General features: G+C 43.0%; 1 protein-coding gene across 1 annotated transcript; it reads right to left on the bottom strand.

Moving 5' to 3' along the window:
• Positions 1-355: 355 nt before the first annotated feature.
• Rab33b (RAB33B, member RAS oncogene family) lies at positions 356-15,305 on the bottom strand. Its single transcript, XM_047567314.1, has 3 exons — positions 15,150-15,305; positions 14,591-14,858; positions 356-2,725 (listed from the first exon to the last, which is right to left on the bottom strand). Exons 2-3 carry the CDS (start codon positions 14,837-14,839, stop codon positions 2,285-2,287), a joined length of 690 nt encoding a protein of 229 aa, XP_047423270.1. The 5' UTR covers positions 14,840-14,858; positions 15,150-15,305; the 3' UTR covers positions 356-2,284.
• Between the last annotated feature and the right edge of the window lie 327 nt (positions 15,306-15,632).

The raw sequence follows: 15,632 nt of genomic DNA, 5'->3' as shown, positions 1-15,632 counted from the left end.
GATGTCAACCGCTTTTACAGTATTTGCTGCTTACAATTAAGTATTTATGAGTATCCCTAGCCAGAATGCTTAGAACCAGAAGTATTTCAGATTTTGGAGGGTTTTTGTTTGTTTGTTTTCTTTTAGAATATCTGTGTAGACTTTACTAGTTGAGTACCTATAATCTGAAAATTCAAAATGCTCCAAAACCCAACCATTTTTGAGTCGGAAAAGTTTTGGATTTTGGATTTGCAGATTAAGGATTTTCAACCGGTTACATATATCATCTGGAAACTGAGTTGGGGGAGAGGGACTCCTTTTAAAAATTTTATATTCAACCCAGTAAACAAAGAAAACAGAACACCAGTTCTTCATAGCAAAGATGATTTATTGAACTTCATGGAGAAATGTAACATACTTTTCTACAACAAAACTATTTAACTTTAGATCTCATGAGGAAATATGTTATTAGCAATGTATTTTCACTAAAGCATTGTTAACTACAAATTACATTAGATTCTGGGGTAGTTTCCTTTGGTGTTCTCAAAAAATTTTCTAAAACATATTTGATATTTCAATTAAAGGTGAAAGTTAAAATAAATTCACAGACTTACAAAATGTGTGATTTGTGCTTAAAAAAATTTATAACTAGTTGTTAGATAGTCACCATTTCAGAAGTGATTTCAACAGTCAATGAGATGTTTTATAAATATTCTGGAATATCTAAAAGCTTTATCCCCATTCAACTGATAACATACCAAAAATTAAAATGTAAGTTGGTGCAAATAATACGAATATTTTAAAATTAATAAATATTACAGTGAAAAAATAAGTCCTTTCACAGAACTGTAAAGGACACTTACTACTAACTTCTTACAAAAAAGAAAGTTAAATTACTTCTTTTTAAAATCATAAAACAGTACTGAAAAAACAGATGTGCTTTGAAAGTCTATAAATTTTCTTCCCCCACTTTAGAAAATGTTTTGAAAAGCAACAGATTCCCTTCTTTAAAAAACTATTACACGCATCACAACTACTCCAGCTGTCATTTTACTATAAAAAATAGTTACAAATCAATGTTAATTTAGATAAAAGTAAAATGATTTTTTAATTTTAGCATGATTAAGAAAAATGGATTAATCTTTAAATGCAAATAAAGCCAATTTGACCTCTAATACTTAAAACCGAATATTATAATTATTACTTTCATTTAGTTTATTTATAGAATGATTTTGTTTTTGTAACTAAATTATCCAGTTAGGATCACCCTAATGATTAAACAGAAAATCCTAAACTAGATCAGAGTACATGTTTAATTGGTTTCCCACATTCTGAAAATATTTTAAGTACAATCATCTTTTGGCTTAATTTCATCTAAAATTATCAAGGGCAGCAAAGTGTCAGAATTAGTTAACGTGCACACTGCAGTTCAAGTCCATGGCTTATATTCCATAATGTAAATAGCTTCAGAGGCAAGCGTGCTATTTTCTATGTGCAAAGTCGTAAGTTCAAAATAAAAGTATTTAGGGCAAAATATTTTTGAAAATATTCTTTCCATCACTCAGACAGACAAGATCCTTTTCAATATCTAACTTTTTTTTTTTTCACATTGAGGAATAACTGTTTATAGTGACCATAAATTTTAAACATTTTAAAAATTGATAACACAATACTATTACAGAAATACACAGACTCAAAGCAATTAGAGTAATGCCCTCAGAGCTACAATCCAAACGCAAGCTGAGTTCACCCATCACTTAGTCACTAAATTGCTCAAGGTGACAGGGGAGCAAGAGATAACCGGAACCCTGTCACCAACAGTCCCCTCCCCCAAATTACAACTCTTCAGATGCTTTCAATTAGTTTTTTGCTGCTTAAAGATAACAAAATAAAATATAAAGCACCTTGTGAAGTCACTGCATTTGCCCTCAGTTGGACTTACATCAGGAAGCGCATCCTAAACAGAATTTCTTCTTCAGTCCCAGGAGCCTGGGACTGAAGGGTTCCTGACTGACAGTCCAGCATGCTCTCCCAGGAGGCCTCCTTCATGGGGTTCCCAGTGGAAAGAGGTGGTGATTCATCCTACCCTTGCTTCACTTTCAATCTCACTTCAAAACCAACTCTTCCCTTGTGTTGTCACAGTGACAAACTCAATTAAGTAGATATACAATACAAAAGCAAGCATGACAATGGTAACCGTGAGGTGTCAGGATGATCCATTATATTTGAGATTAAATCTTAAGACTTATCACTCTCATTCTTCAAAAGCATTTCTAGTCAAAATGAGATACAATAAAGCTGTTATTTAGCACCAGCACGTCACTGCAGGTTTTGCTTCAGGTTTCAGGATGATTCCGTTATCAGGGGGTTGACTAAGCATTAATGGTTTGTGGCTTTTAAGCTTATGAGCCAAGGTCATAAATATAGCTTCCACATGGTCATTATCATTGGGGTTTTTGGCAGAGGTTTCAAACAAAGGCATACTGTGTGTGTCAGCAAATTTTTGTGCCAAGTCTGTGGGTACCTGAATGGCACTTCTCAAGTCACATTTATTCCCAACGAGAATCCGTGGTATATCATTTGCTAGCAAATGTTGTTTACATTCCTCGATCCAAGATGGCAGGCTGTGGAAACTAGCCATGTTGGTCATGTCGTACACGAAGACAACAGCGTGCACGTTTCTGTAGTAGTGCTGCACCATGCTCTTCCTGAACCGTTCCTGTCCTGCCGTGTCCCACAATTGGATCTGAAAATGAAAAAAGGAAAACTGAAAATCTGTCAAGAAATGTCCTCATTTCTTCGTGGTCTCTGGGAACACCCCACTGGCAATGCCTGACTGCTCCCTCCTGGAGGCATCCAGCGTGGCCTCCGGGATCGACTGCACGACACTAGCTAAGTACCTCACAATTAAATCCTACTACAAGCGGCAGGACAAATATTTCAATTTGGTATTTCCTAAATTTCTTTTTTTTCTTTTTTCTTTTGGTGCTGGGGATTGAACCCAGGGCCTTGTGCCTGCGAGGCAAGCACTCTACCAACTGAGCTATATCCCCAGCCCCATTTTCTAAATTTCATTACATCAAATTTGTTCTGATAAAAATCACACCTCAAAAATTTATTTTAAAAATGTTAAGAGAAAAATATATCAGTTTTTAACAAACATTCCATTCCTATAAATTTGGTTATTATATGCTCCTCTCTACCTTTCCTAGTCTAACTTAAAATATTTAGACTTAGGAAACATGGTGATAGGAGGTTCAGCCCTCAGACCAGCACACCCACACACTCTGTGAGGTGTGAGTCACTTCAAATTGCTAAAAACTCACTTATGTAATCCTAAACATTTCTACCAACAAAACTATTTCAATATCTCCTAAGGGGAACATGGAAGGAATTCAGGGAAATGATGTCCAAGGCTGAATATAAGCCATGTTATGATTCACACTGAATTATGCATAAAACAAAGTTAAATGACGAGGGTACCAATCACCGCAGAAAGGACTAGAGGCAGATTTGCTTAGATAACTTTATACTGAAAGATGTGCACGATGTTTAGACATTCAGAGAAGCGCTGAAGCCTGCACTACTACCTCCTCACGTGATGATGTGAAAGTAGAGGGTAACTGCATGAGGGGACATGTACATGGCCAAACCCCAGATCAGAAGGTGTGAACTCCTCAGAACCAGCTGGGTGGTATGAATGTAAGTCCTCACCTACTTTTGTTGCCGGCAAAAATAAAAGATACTACACAATCTGGATTCCTTGGGCTCTCCTAGCACTGGGAGGTATTCTAGCCATACGTAGACATTATGGGTTTCCAGGAAACTATTGCTTTTATGACTTACAAAAAAAAAAGACCATTTGGGTCAGGCATGGTGGTGCACACCTATGATTCTAGCAGCTTGGGAGGAGGCAGGGAATCTCAAGTTTGAGGCCAGCCTCAGCAAATTAGTGAGGCCATCTCAAAATAAAAAAAATAAAAAGGACTGGGGGTGTGACTCAGTGGCTAAGTGCCCCTGGGTTCAAACCCCAGTACTCCCTGCCAAAAAAAAAAAGGAAGACCTCTGGCCATGTCCCCTGCTCCTCTCTTACCCTCTCCCTTTCTGCCTAGAATGGGATTCAATGCCTGGAGATACAGCAGTCATCCTAAGAGCATGAAGCCAGGCCCACAAGAAAGGCAGAGCAGAATGGCTGCCATCAGACGGACTGCTACCTCTGATCTCCCAGGTGTATGGCAAGCAACACCGCAGACGGCTAAACTGCACAGCTGAGTCTCTCTTACCTGTGGCTGAACGCGATCTTGGTCCTTCTTCCTCGCAGACCACTTAAAACCCACATTCCTTATACTCACATAACTCAGAAAGCACGAGGTTTCTTGAGGACTCCACTAGACCTTGTTGCAAGGTAAATCATTATAAAATACCCATTTTGTGATATAAACAACATAATTAGCAGATGGGCCATAAAGACTCAGTGTCACATAAATCAGCTGTTTGCAAAATACACTAACATCAACAAATACTTACTCAACACCTAGACAAAACTATAGGTTATGGTTATATTTTTAGGCCTTAGTTCTCTCAATGGTAAAAGTAAAACCAGTTCCAGGTCTTATAAATGAATACTAAATACTAGTTACAGTGACTCTGCAGAGAGCCAACAGAGCAAACAAAAAATTCTTTTAAAATACAACTCATTTCTTTTCCTTCCTTCCTTCTCTCCTTCCCTCCCTCCTTTCAGGGCCTTGCACATGCTGGGCAAGTGCTTTACCAGCAAACTACAATTCCAGCCTTTTTAATTTTGAAAAGGTCCCAATAAGTTTCTGAGGCTGGCCTTGAACTTGCATTCCTCCTCCCTCAGGCTCCAAAGTAGCTAGGATTACAGGTGCATACCCTACACCCAGCTACGACTTTCCTCTTCTAAAAAAAATACACTTTTTTTCACCCCAGCTAGCATAATAAGAATAAAAACACTCTACATACAATTAAACATGTTTCAAACTATAGACATCAGAGCTTCCTTTGGCCAACTGATTTTCAACAAGAGGGCCAAAACAAATCAATGGGGGGTAGACTAGCTATTTGAATACATAGGACAACGTATTAAAATATGAAGTTGGATCTCTACCTCTTACCACATGCAAAACCTTTCTCAAAATGGTTCAAATCCTAAATTTAACAGCTAAAGCTTTAAAGGTATAAGAAGAAAACATAGGGATAAATCTTTGTGACCCTGGATTAATGGTTTCTTAATATGATACATAAAGCATACACTGACAAAGTAAAAGATAAAGGGGGCATGGGGGTAGGAATGATAGTGGGATCAATCAGACATTATTCCCCTACGTGCATATATGATGACGTGACCTGTGTGTAACTCCACATCATGAACAAGAAGTTATACTCCATTTATGTATGATGTGTCAAAATGTATTCTACTGTCACATATAATTAGAAAAAAAATCAAAAATTATTTAAAAAATAAAATTTCACCAGTCCCCCAAAAAATCAGATTTCATCAAAATTAAAAATGTGCTTCAAGTCACTATCAAGCAAGTGAAAAGACAATTCACAGAATGGGAGAAAATATCTACAAATAAAATCTACCTCAAAAGGGTCAAGTAGATCACCCCTAAATAAATAAAAATTTTAAAATTGAGACATTACTCCAAAAATATGCAAATGGCCAACAAGTACTCAACATCATCAGGTGTCAGGGAAATGTAAACCAAAACCACGATGGGGACTGAGGGTGCAGCTCAGTGACTGGTCCTTGCCTGGCCTGCACGAGGCCCTGGGTTCAACCAGCACCAAACCATCTACAATTTCAAAAGTTAAAATCACAATGAAATACTACTTTACCATACAAGGACGGACCTAACAAAAAGACGATAACCAGTGTTGACAATGATGTAGAAAAAGTGGAACCTTCACACTTTGATGAGGAGGATATAAAAGAGCACAGTCATTTTGGAAAGGAGTTTGGCAGATCCTCAGGAAAGTAAAACAGTATATTATCCAGCCACAAAAAGCAAGGGGTACTGACACGCGCCACAGTGAGGGCGAACTCCCAAACAGGCTAAGTGAAAACTCAAGACCTTCAGTTTCTGTGAACTATATATAATAGACACATTCATGAAGACAGCACAGAGGGTGGTTGCCTGGGGCTGGAGAAGGAAGGACCATCTACTGAGCGAGGGGTTTCACTCCGGAGGAAGGGAAATATTTTCTCACTCTACAGAGGAGGTGCCTACACATCGTGCGCAGTCTAAGTGTCTCTGAATTGTTCACCTGCAAATTGTTTCTTTTGGGGCTGGGGAGATAGCTCAGTGGTAGAGTGCTTGCTTTGCAAGCACAAGGCCCTGGGTTCAATCCCCAGCACCACAAAAAAAAAAAAAAAAAAAAAAAAAAAAAAAAGGTTTCTTTTACGTTATTTGGATTTCACCTCAATAAATCAGGAGGAAAAACACTAAACAGACGTGACATATGATCCAACTATTTGACTTCAGGTTTATACCCAAGAGAACTGGTTCACACAAAAATGTGAACAGAAATGTTCCCAGCAGCATTATTCATAATAACCAAGAGGCGGAAAATAACCCAAATATCCACCACTGATGAAGAAACAAAATGTGGTGCATCCTCACTGTGGGACATTATCTGGCCATTAACAAGAATAAGTACTGGTACATGTGCCATGGATGAATCTGGAAGATTTGGAAAGCAGTTAGATATAAAGGGCATCAGATTCTAAGATTCCATTCACGTGAAGTCTAGGCAAACCTTTGGGATCAAGTGGGTTTATGGTTGCCAGAGTTTGAAGGAAAAGGAACAGGGAGGGACTGTCAATGGGATGGGATTTCTTTCTCTAGTGAAATGTTCTGATATTAGACACTGAAAATGATCGTAGCCTTGTAAATATACTAAAAACACCAAACTGCATATTTTTAAGTACTAGGGATTTTTTTCGGTTCTGGGGATTGAAACTAGAGGTGCTCTACACCTGAGCTACATCAACAACCCTTTTTATTTTGAGATAGGATCTCACTCAGTTGCTCAGATTGGTCTTGAACTTGTGAGCCTCCTATCTCAGCCTCCACAGTAGCTGGGATTACAGGCATACACCACCACTAAAGCGTGAATTTTGTGGTATGTCAATTATAGCTCAAGTTTTAATGATAAAAGAAACTTCAAGCTCTTTATTTAGCATTTAGAAGGACATTGATTTTGGTAATAAATTCAATGACCACATAAAAGCTATCCAAAGAAACTGGAGCTAATTTTTCTCCTTAAATAATGTTTCCTGGTGTTCGGGTGTTCAAAATCACTCAAATGATGAAGGACAATTTGCAATGTTTTAAGTACACTCACGGGCTAGGATGGTACTCAGTGACAGAGTGCCTGCCTGGCATGAGCGAGGACCCAGGTTCCATCCCCAGCACCACACCCACAAAAGTACACTCAGGTTAAAAACAAACAAGTAGATAAAAAGAAAATACACCCAAACATGAACAATGGCTGTCTTTGCAACTGCCCCTTTAATCCTACCTTTCTGAGCACGCATTTCTTTTATAAAAACAAACTCAAACTTGAGAATTTTCACCCATGCAAACCCCTTTTTTTGGGGTACTGACTGGGCAGTTTTGCACCTCTGCCATGGATCCTGCTGGAAACCCTATGCATCCTAATCCTACCAAGACTTCCAGGAAAGAAAAGTATGAGTAAAAACTTCAGGTGGTGCATCGCTCGGCCTTTTAAGAGGCTATTCAATCTTAAAACCAGGGCTAACTGTGCTACATTATGCCCCCCACCCATGTGGCTATTGCCTTAGAGCAAAAAATCTCTCTCCCCCTCTCAGGACTAGGGAAGGAACCCAGGCCTCATGTGTGCTAGGCAAGTGCTCTACTACTGAGCTAGCTACACACTCAGCCCTTTCTAAAAATTTTTTGTATTTTGAGACAGGGTCTCAGTAAATTATCCAGGCTGGCCTTGAACTTTCGTTCTTCTGCCTGACTGGGATAACAGGTGTGGCTGCATTCAGCTGAAAAGAGAAGTCTTAACTGTCCTTCTCCACCCTGTCCCACCCAGTTATTACCCCTCCTGAAGGAAGGAGCATTGTTAATCTACTAATTATTTCTTTGGGGCTTCACATATCACAGGTACATTCCAGAAACTAGGCTAGATCCTTTACATGCATTATCTTCCTATGTTCAGTGCCATGGAGTAACTAGCCATCTTGCAGCAAAGTTGAGGAAGCCAAGGTCTACCAAAGTTAAGAATTCACCCAAGGTCACAGAACTACTTCTAAGTCTTAAGACTGAGATTCGAACCTGGGCTGCCTGATTCTACAGTGTGCACACTGTTGCCCCAAGTCTAATGTCCATTCCCACTTCTGTTAAAAGCACCTCATTTTCCTTGGGGAACCATCCCTCTGCTGCTTTCAATTCATATGAACCCCTGGCTCTTAGGCTGGGCATGTGACCTAGACCTGACCAGTCAGCACTGAACCCCACCCCATCACTGCCCAAGTATAGGGCACCTAACTTCTGGCACGATGCAGGCCTCAGCACCAAACTCCAGCGATTCCTGATCTGTCAGATGACCAGTTTCTGAGCCAAGGAGTCGCAAGATTCATGAGTATTCTTCATAGGGTACCCCAGCTGCTAATGTTCCAATTCACTGAATTCCAATGCAATCAAACCAAACCATGAGAACCAAGTAGATCTTTAACCACCAACACATTTTAAGAGATGAAGCATTAATTCTTTTTTTTTTTTTTTTTTTGGTACCAGGGATTGAACCCAGGGGGCACTTAACCACTGAACCACATCCCCTACCCTTTTTTGATTTTATTCGAGACAGGGTTTTGTTGAGTTATTTAGGGCCTCATTAAGTTGCTGAGGTTGGCTTTGAACTCGCAATCCTCCTGTCTCAGCCTCCTGAATCTTAATTCTTTTAAAGTACAAGTTGACTTCAAATTCTATTCTCTACAGCTACACCGTGTGTTTCGTTCTCATCTTTGCTTCCACACTTCACCTTCATATCCATAACGATCTCCCCTGTGCTCCAACCCCACAGTCAACCAATATGCCTCAAACACATGACCAAAATGGGCTTTTAAAATTCAAAGTTCCAGAGAGCACCCTTGGTCTCCAACTGTGCCATCCTCATCTCCAAGTCATCACCAAAAGCTAGCTGGTAAAACCTCGGGCTTCCTCTTCAAACTACCTTTCCTTAAACTACCCCTGTCTTTTCATAAGCTTCCCTTACCAGTTTGATTCTGCGTTTCCAGAGCAGCCTGCCAGTGGGTCTCTTGTCTCCCTACACTCAACACTGATCCCGGGAACCTACCTACTGCATGGTTCAGGACCTAGGCTAGACACTGGAAGTGCACAGGATTGCCAGAAAAGGATTCCGCTTTGAGTACGACCAAGTCTGACTTATCAGGAGAGCACGACACACACACGCAGTGAGATGGAGGTCACTTGCAGGGTCTACAGGGAGTGCGCAGGAGAAGAGTGGAGAGGTGTCCTTGGTGGAGATCACAAAGTTAAATGAAGAAGAATGACATGTGACGAAATATGGGAAGGGGGATATTCCAAGCAAAGAACTGGGGAAAGAGGGGAAAACGGTCCAGCACACATTTTGCTTGACCAGAGCATCCGTGAAGGAAATAAATGGGAAATAACGTTAGAAAAAGCAGCCTGGAAGCCAGGTACCACTGCGGCGCCACCTATAATCCCAGCTGCAGTGGAGACTGAGCAGGACGATCTCAAGTTCAAGGCCATCTGGGCAATTTACCAAGACCCTGTTTCAAAAAAAGCAAAAGAAAACAACAACAAACAGATCAGAAGAGCAGTCTAGAGCACAATGAAGGAAGACTTGTGCTATTATTTTATTTTTTTGGTACCAGGGATTGAACTCAGGGGCACTTGACAACTGAGCCACATCCCCAGCCCTATTTTGTGTTTTATTTAGAGACAGGGTCTCACTGAGTGGCTTAGCGCCTCACTTTTGCAGAGGCTGGCTTTGAACTCACAATCCTCCTGCCTCAGCCTCCTGAGCTGCTGGGATTGCAGGCATGCACCACCACGCCCAGCCGGCTTGTGCTGTTTTAATAATTGGAATTTAATGAACACAATTTTAGAACCATCCAGGGTGTCTATGGCAGGGGAGATTTATCTCCCTGAATCACACTAGTCTGGCATCTTGGGCAATAATGAACAAAATAGATGAAGACTAGGTGTAGGAGCTCAGCTGGCTTGCAATGACAGTTCAAAGAGAGATGTGAAAAAACTAGAGGAGCTAGGGTTTTGAAGACAGGAGAAATTATGCAGATAGAAGACCAAGCGGCTTTAGAAAGCAAAGGAGAGGAGAAAGGGGCTGGGCCTCGCAACAAGGAGGATGACACCGGGACAGCCTGGGTGAACTCTGAGTTTCCTAAGTTTCATCTGTCAGGAGATCTCACGCTCTTTCCCAACCAGATACCTAACCCTCAGGCTGGGTGTGCTCAGTGGCAGAGCACTGTGTAGCACGCTTGAGGCCTTGGGTTTGACCCCCCAATTGTAAAAAGCAGTAACATTTGAAAATCTTTCTTAGATTACAGGCCACATAAAAACTGGAAGCAGACCTTTTTCGCCCCTCAAGCACAGTTCAGCAACCTTGGCAACATTGTGTAATTCCTTTGACTAACAAAATGTCTTTTTTTTTTTTTTGGACAACAATTACTCATCAAATATTTGATTCACCAACAAGGGCAGAGGAGCCCCTGGTTATTCCCCTTCGGTTGATATTAACATCTTATATTTAATATGGCAAAATTTCCTTCCTACTTCTGCAAATGAGGAAGCTATTGAAATGTTCAAGCAGGAGTTACTGACCCCAAATGGGAGGATGAATTAAACGGAAAGACACGAGGCTTTTATGATGTGTCTATCATAGATGGGAGAAAGGAATATTGCTAGTCACGATGGGGACAAATGTAGGCAAGGAGCATATGGCTTAGAGTCAGGAGATGAGATTTAAAAGTCAAATGCACCTCTATTTAAGGGATTACTTCTATAAATTCTATTCAACTCCCAAAATTCTGCAAACAAGTCTTTCTACTTTCAGTTTTACATACACAGTGCCTTGAATTAGCTTAGTGAATAGCATTTCATTTCGTGAAGCATTTTAACAGCTCCTGAAAGGGTACTGCTTTAAATCATGGACTCTGAAAATTTTCTAGCCCACAATTATAAAAACACTTAACACAATATCTCACTTTAACCAAACAAAAAACACGTGGAATGTCATTGTACTAGTAAAGTAATATAGCATTTTCCACATTTAAGACCAAAAAATTTTAAGCAGTGCCAGTTTGATCTGCCTTATGATATTCCAAGGAGACATGAACACAACATGAACATTTCATCAGCACTTAGGCTGAATCAAGGGTTAGCAAAACCAGGGCGATAGTAGCAAATGGGATAAAGATTTTCTCCATCATTTTTCAGTTAAAAAAAAAAAAAAGACTCTAAAACAGTTTTGTTCTTTCCAACATAGCTGTATCTCTTTCATGGCTGACTTCTCTACAGAAGTCTCAGAATATTTCTGTGACTCAATAAATCACAAAAATTCACCCATAAAATCTCAAGTCTTACTGGGCACAGGAGCACATGCCTAAATCCCAGCAACTCAGGAGGCTGAGGAAGGAGGATCCCAAGTTTGAGACCAGCCTCAGCAAATTAGCAAGGCCCGAAGCAACGTAGTGAGATCCTGTTTCAAAATATAAATATAAAAAGGGATGAGGATTCCACTCAGTGGTAAATTATGTCTGGGTTCAATCCCCAGTACCAGAAAAAAAAAAAAAAAACCTTCAAGTCTTACAGATGAAGGCAAAAGACAATGCCTAGGGTGCCTCAAAAAGAATCAACACACAAAACAAAGTTCTCAGCTCCATCCTGCCTGTGGGTCTGGCCTACAGATCCCTGCCAGCCCTGACGCCTGTAGTTAAAAATCCTGACAATGAATAATTTCAAAGTATAGAGATTTATACAGCTACTACTTCTGGAGACTGGGAAGTACTCACATATGGAGCCCAGATCTGATGGGGGCCTTTTGCTGCATTATAACAACGGGGAGGGCATGGCATGGTTGAGGCGGACCAAGCGTGTTTTCACAACAAAGCCACTCCATGATAACTCACTAATCCGAGAACGGACAAACCTCTACCTCCGTCAATCCATGAACAATTCATGAACATATCATGAGGACAGAGCCTTCATTACCCAATCACCTCCCAAAGGACCCATACCCACATACATTAACATATGAATTTGGGGATAAAGTTCCCAACACATGAATTTGGGGGACACACTCAAACCATACCAGTTCTTAACCTTTCTTTTCTTTCTTTCTTTCCACTTTTTGTAATGGGGATTTAACCCAGAGGTACTTTACCACTAAGCTACATTCCCAATCCTTTTTATTTTTTATTTTGAGACAGGGTTTCATAAGCTACTGAGGCCCTCATTAATTTGCTAAGGCTGGCCTCAAACTTGTGAACCTCCTGTCTCAGTCTCTAAAATCACTGGGATTACAGGTGTATGCCACCTTGTCCAATTCTTAATCTTTCATAGGTTCAAATTTGAACCTAGGTTGGCTGAGCTCCAAAGTCTGAGAACTTTCTCCTAGAACTCCTGTTTCTTGCATTATAAACTCTCAAACATCAGAAGCCACATTTTCTTCCCTGGTAGGTTTCTGGGCTTACTCTAATTTTGGTAAATGTTCATTCTCTCCTTATTTTGTTTTCCTCTACAATGTTCACCTTTCCCCCCTCCCCTAGTGCTGGGAATTAAACCCAGGGCTTCACGTGTGCTGTGAAAGCACTATTGGATAATAAAAAATTATTGTACATATAAAAGGCAAAAGGGAGCCAGGAGGGCTAGGGATATAGCTCAGTCGGAAGAGTGCTTGCCAAGCATGCAAACAGCCCTGGGTTCAATCCCCAGCACCAAAACAAAAAGGCAGTGATGCCTGCCTGTAATCCCAGCTGCTCTGAGCCTGAGGCAGGAGGATCACAGGTTCAAAGCCAGCCTCAGCAACTTAGCAAGACCCTAAACAACTTAGCAAGACCCTAAGCAACTTAATTTAGAGACCCTGTCTCTAAATAAAAAATAAAAAGGGCTGGGGATGTGGTTCAGTGGTTGAGCACCTCTGAGTTCAGTTCCTGGTTTAAAAAAAAAAAAAAAGCAAAGGGGCCTAGAGATTTCTTTTACCTCAGCCTTTCTCCTTTACCATTATTAACAATAAAAGTCCTGTGTGGGTGGGGTAGGGCAGTAATTGGGGAACTGAAAAATGAATTGTGCTTGCTTCAAGGATACAAGGATAAGATGACCCAAGCAAGCCTGTCCCACCCATCTCCAAGTGGCCTGAGGTAAAGATGACCACAACTTAAAACAGAAAGTAAATGTGTAGAGTAAGGAAAACAGGGCAGTTCCTGGGCTCCCTATGCACTAAGGAGAGATATGGGGTGACGTTTAATGGGTGTTTGAAAGGAAGTATGTCTAAGGTGTACACTATCAGGACTCAGCCTTGTCACTGATCCTCAGTCTCCACGGCCTTCATTCCAACCCCTCAGAACCCCAGCCCTGTCCTCCTCAGGCCTAAGACAATCTCTAATATTACTCAGAGTCCCAGTCTCAGAAGCCACCAATAAGGACTTAAAGGCAAAAAAGTACTGGGAGAGGATCTGGGTTGGCACTGAGATATGCTTTTGAGCAGGGCACGGAGGCACAGGCCTCTAATCAATCCCTGCTACCCAGCAGGCTGAGGCAGGAGGATCACAACTTCCGGCTGGTCTGAACAACTTAATGTAACCCTATCTCTCCATAAAAAGTGCTGGAGATGTAACTCGGTAGTAGTAGGGTGCTTGCCTAGCATGCACCAGGCCCTGGGTTCCATCTCCAGCACTGTCAAAAAAACAAACAAAAATAAAAAAGCAAAACAAAACAAAAACCTTTTGGCACCCAAGTAGGAATTATCGTACACAAAATGTTTTTGTGGGAAAATGGATTATTCCAAACAAATCGATGTTATACAGAAACTCCTGTAGCACAACTGTATGTAATTACCTAAGTACTTCCTCAAAGGCAACAAGCTTTACTTCCAAAATACTTTGGGCAGTGCTCAAATGAATGCTTAATAAGTAACATTTACTAAACAAATTTGCTCTGCTTGATAAATTTCACTGTTTTCCTTTCGGTCATATTCCACTGACTCCCAACCAGCATATGAGACACAGTCAATGAGTCAGTGAATACCCTCCACATTCTTGATACTCAGAGAGTGGTCCACGGACTCGCTGCATCCGCATCACTTGAGGGGCTTATCAAACCAGAATCTGCATTTTTAAGAGAAAAGATCCCCAGGCGAAGCGCACGCACGTTAAAGTTGGAGAAACATGCCTTAGAATTTTGCTCTCTATAAATTCTTCCCATCCCCACATCTGCGTGAGAAAAAAAGAAAAAATAGAGCATGCCCCGCAAAGGGCCAGAAATCAGCCCACGGAGGAGTTGGGACACTTGTCATGCGGGGTGTTCTTCTCCCTGACAGCCCCCCACCCGCTCACCTTGATGCGCTCCCCATCTATCTCCACCGCTCGCTCTCGGAAATCCACCCCAATAGTGGCCTCGGTGCGGTCGGGGAAGCGGCCGGCGCAGAAGCGGTAGGTCAGGCAGGTCTTGCCCACATTGGAGTCGCCGATCACGATGATCTTGAAGATGCGGGAGCGGGCCGGAGGCAGGCACCCCGAGGCCCCGGACACCGTGCAGCTGGAGGAGAAGCTTGCCTCGAGCGACGACTCCATCTCCGAAGCCATTCTCCCGGCCCGCCCCAAGCTGAGGCGGAGGAGAGGAGAAGCAGGGAAGGTGAGGAATTACGCCACCGCCACCAGCGCGCCCAGCCCGCTGCCTCCACTGCGCAACGTCCCGGGAGCCGCCACCCGCCGGCCGCGCAGCACGCGTGCGCACCGCCCGCCCCGCCCCGCACAGGTGTGGCGCCCGCCGCCGCCCCCACCGCACTCGCGCGGGAGCCCGTGCCGGCTAGGCGGCGCCGGGCCGGGGAGCGGGGCAGGCCCCGTCCTTGGGTACTGCGGAGCACAGCGCCCCCGGCCCCGCGCCCTGGCTGACCCGGACCCGCCACGTCCGAGGTTGCCGCCCTCCGAAGGAAGCCGCGCGCGTCCTCCGGGGCGGGGAGAGGAGGACCGCTGAGAGGAGGGAGGCGCCGCCGGGCTCTCTCGCGAGAGGGCCGAAGAGCCGCCTTGGCGAGGGCGCGCGCCCGCCCAGCGACGGTGGGGACGTCCGCAGGCTCGGCCGTCCGCCTCGGCTCCACCTCCCGCCTGGGTTGCGCTGCCCTAGCCGCGAGCTGGCGCGGGCTCCGTGGCTTGCAGATCGGGCCGCGCGGAGCCTCGCAGTCCTCAGCCTCGCGGGCGCGTTTTTGGCCGTCAGCCGGCGGGGGTGGCGCGGAGCAGGTCCCTGGGCGTCGTCCCAGGGCCACGTGCAGGTATCCGCGAGATGCTGGCGCCCGGGGCTCGGCCGGCCAGTACCCCAGGCCCATAGGGTAGAGCAAATCACATGTGGGCCACTCGGGGGCCTGTGATCCTGGCCTGTCTG

The sequence above is a fragment of the Sciurus carolinensis genome, chromosome 10 (genome assembly GCF_902686445.1).
Source record: "Sciurus carolinensis chromosome 10, mSciCar1.2, whole genome shotgun sequence".
NCBI classification, from domain to species: domain Eukaryota; kingdom Metazoa; phylum Chordata; class Mammalia; order Rodentia; family Sciuridae; genus Sciurus; species Sciurus carolinensis.
Note: the sequence above shows the minus strand (reverse complement) of the source record. Positions and strands in the feature narration are given on the sequence as shown.

What these genes read in the sequence shown, in the direction of transcription:
- Rab33b (XM_047567314.1), bottom strand. Translation starts at nt 14,839, where the DNA reads ATGGCTTCGGAGATGGAGTCGTCGCTCGAGGCAAGCTTCTCCTCCAGC. An exon ending in TAGATGGGGAGCGCATCAAG is followed by an intron (nt 2,726 to 14,590) that starts GTGAGCGGGTGG and finishes TTTCATTTTCAG; the next exon opens with ATCCAATTGTGGGACACGGC.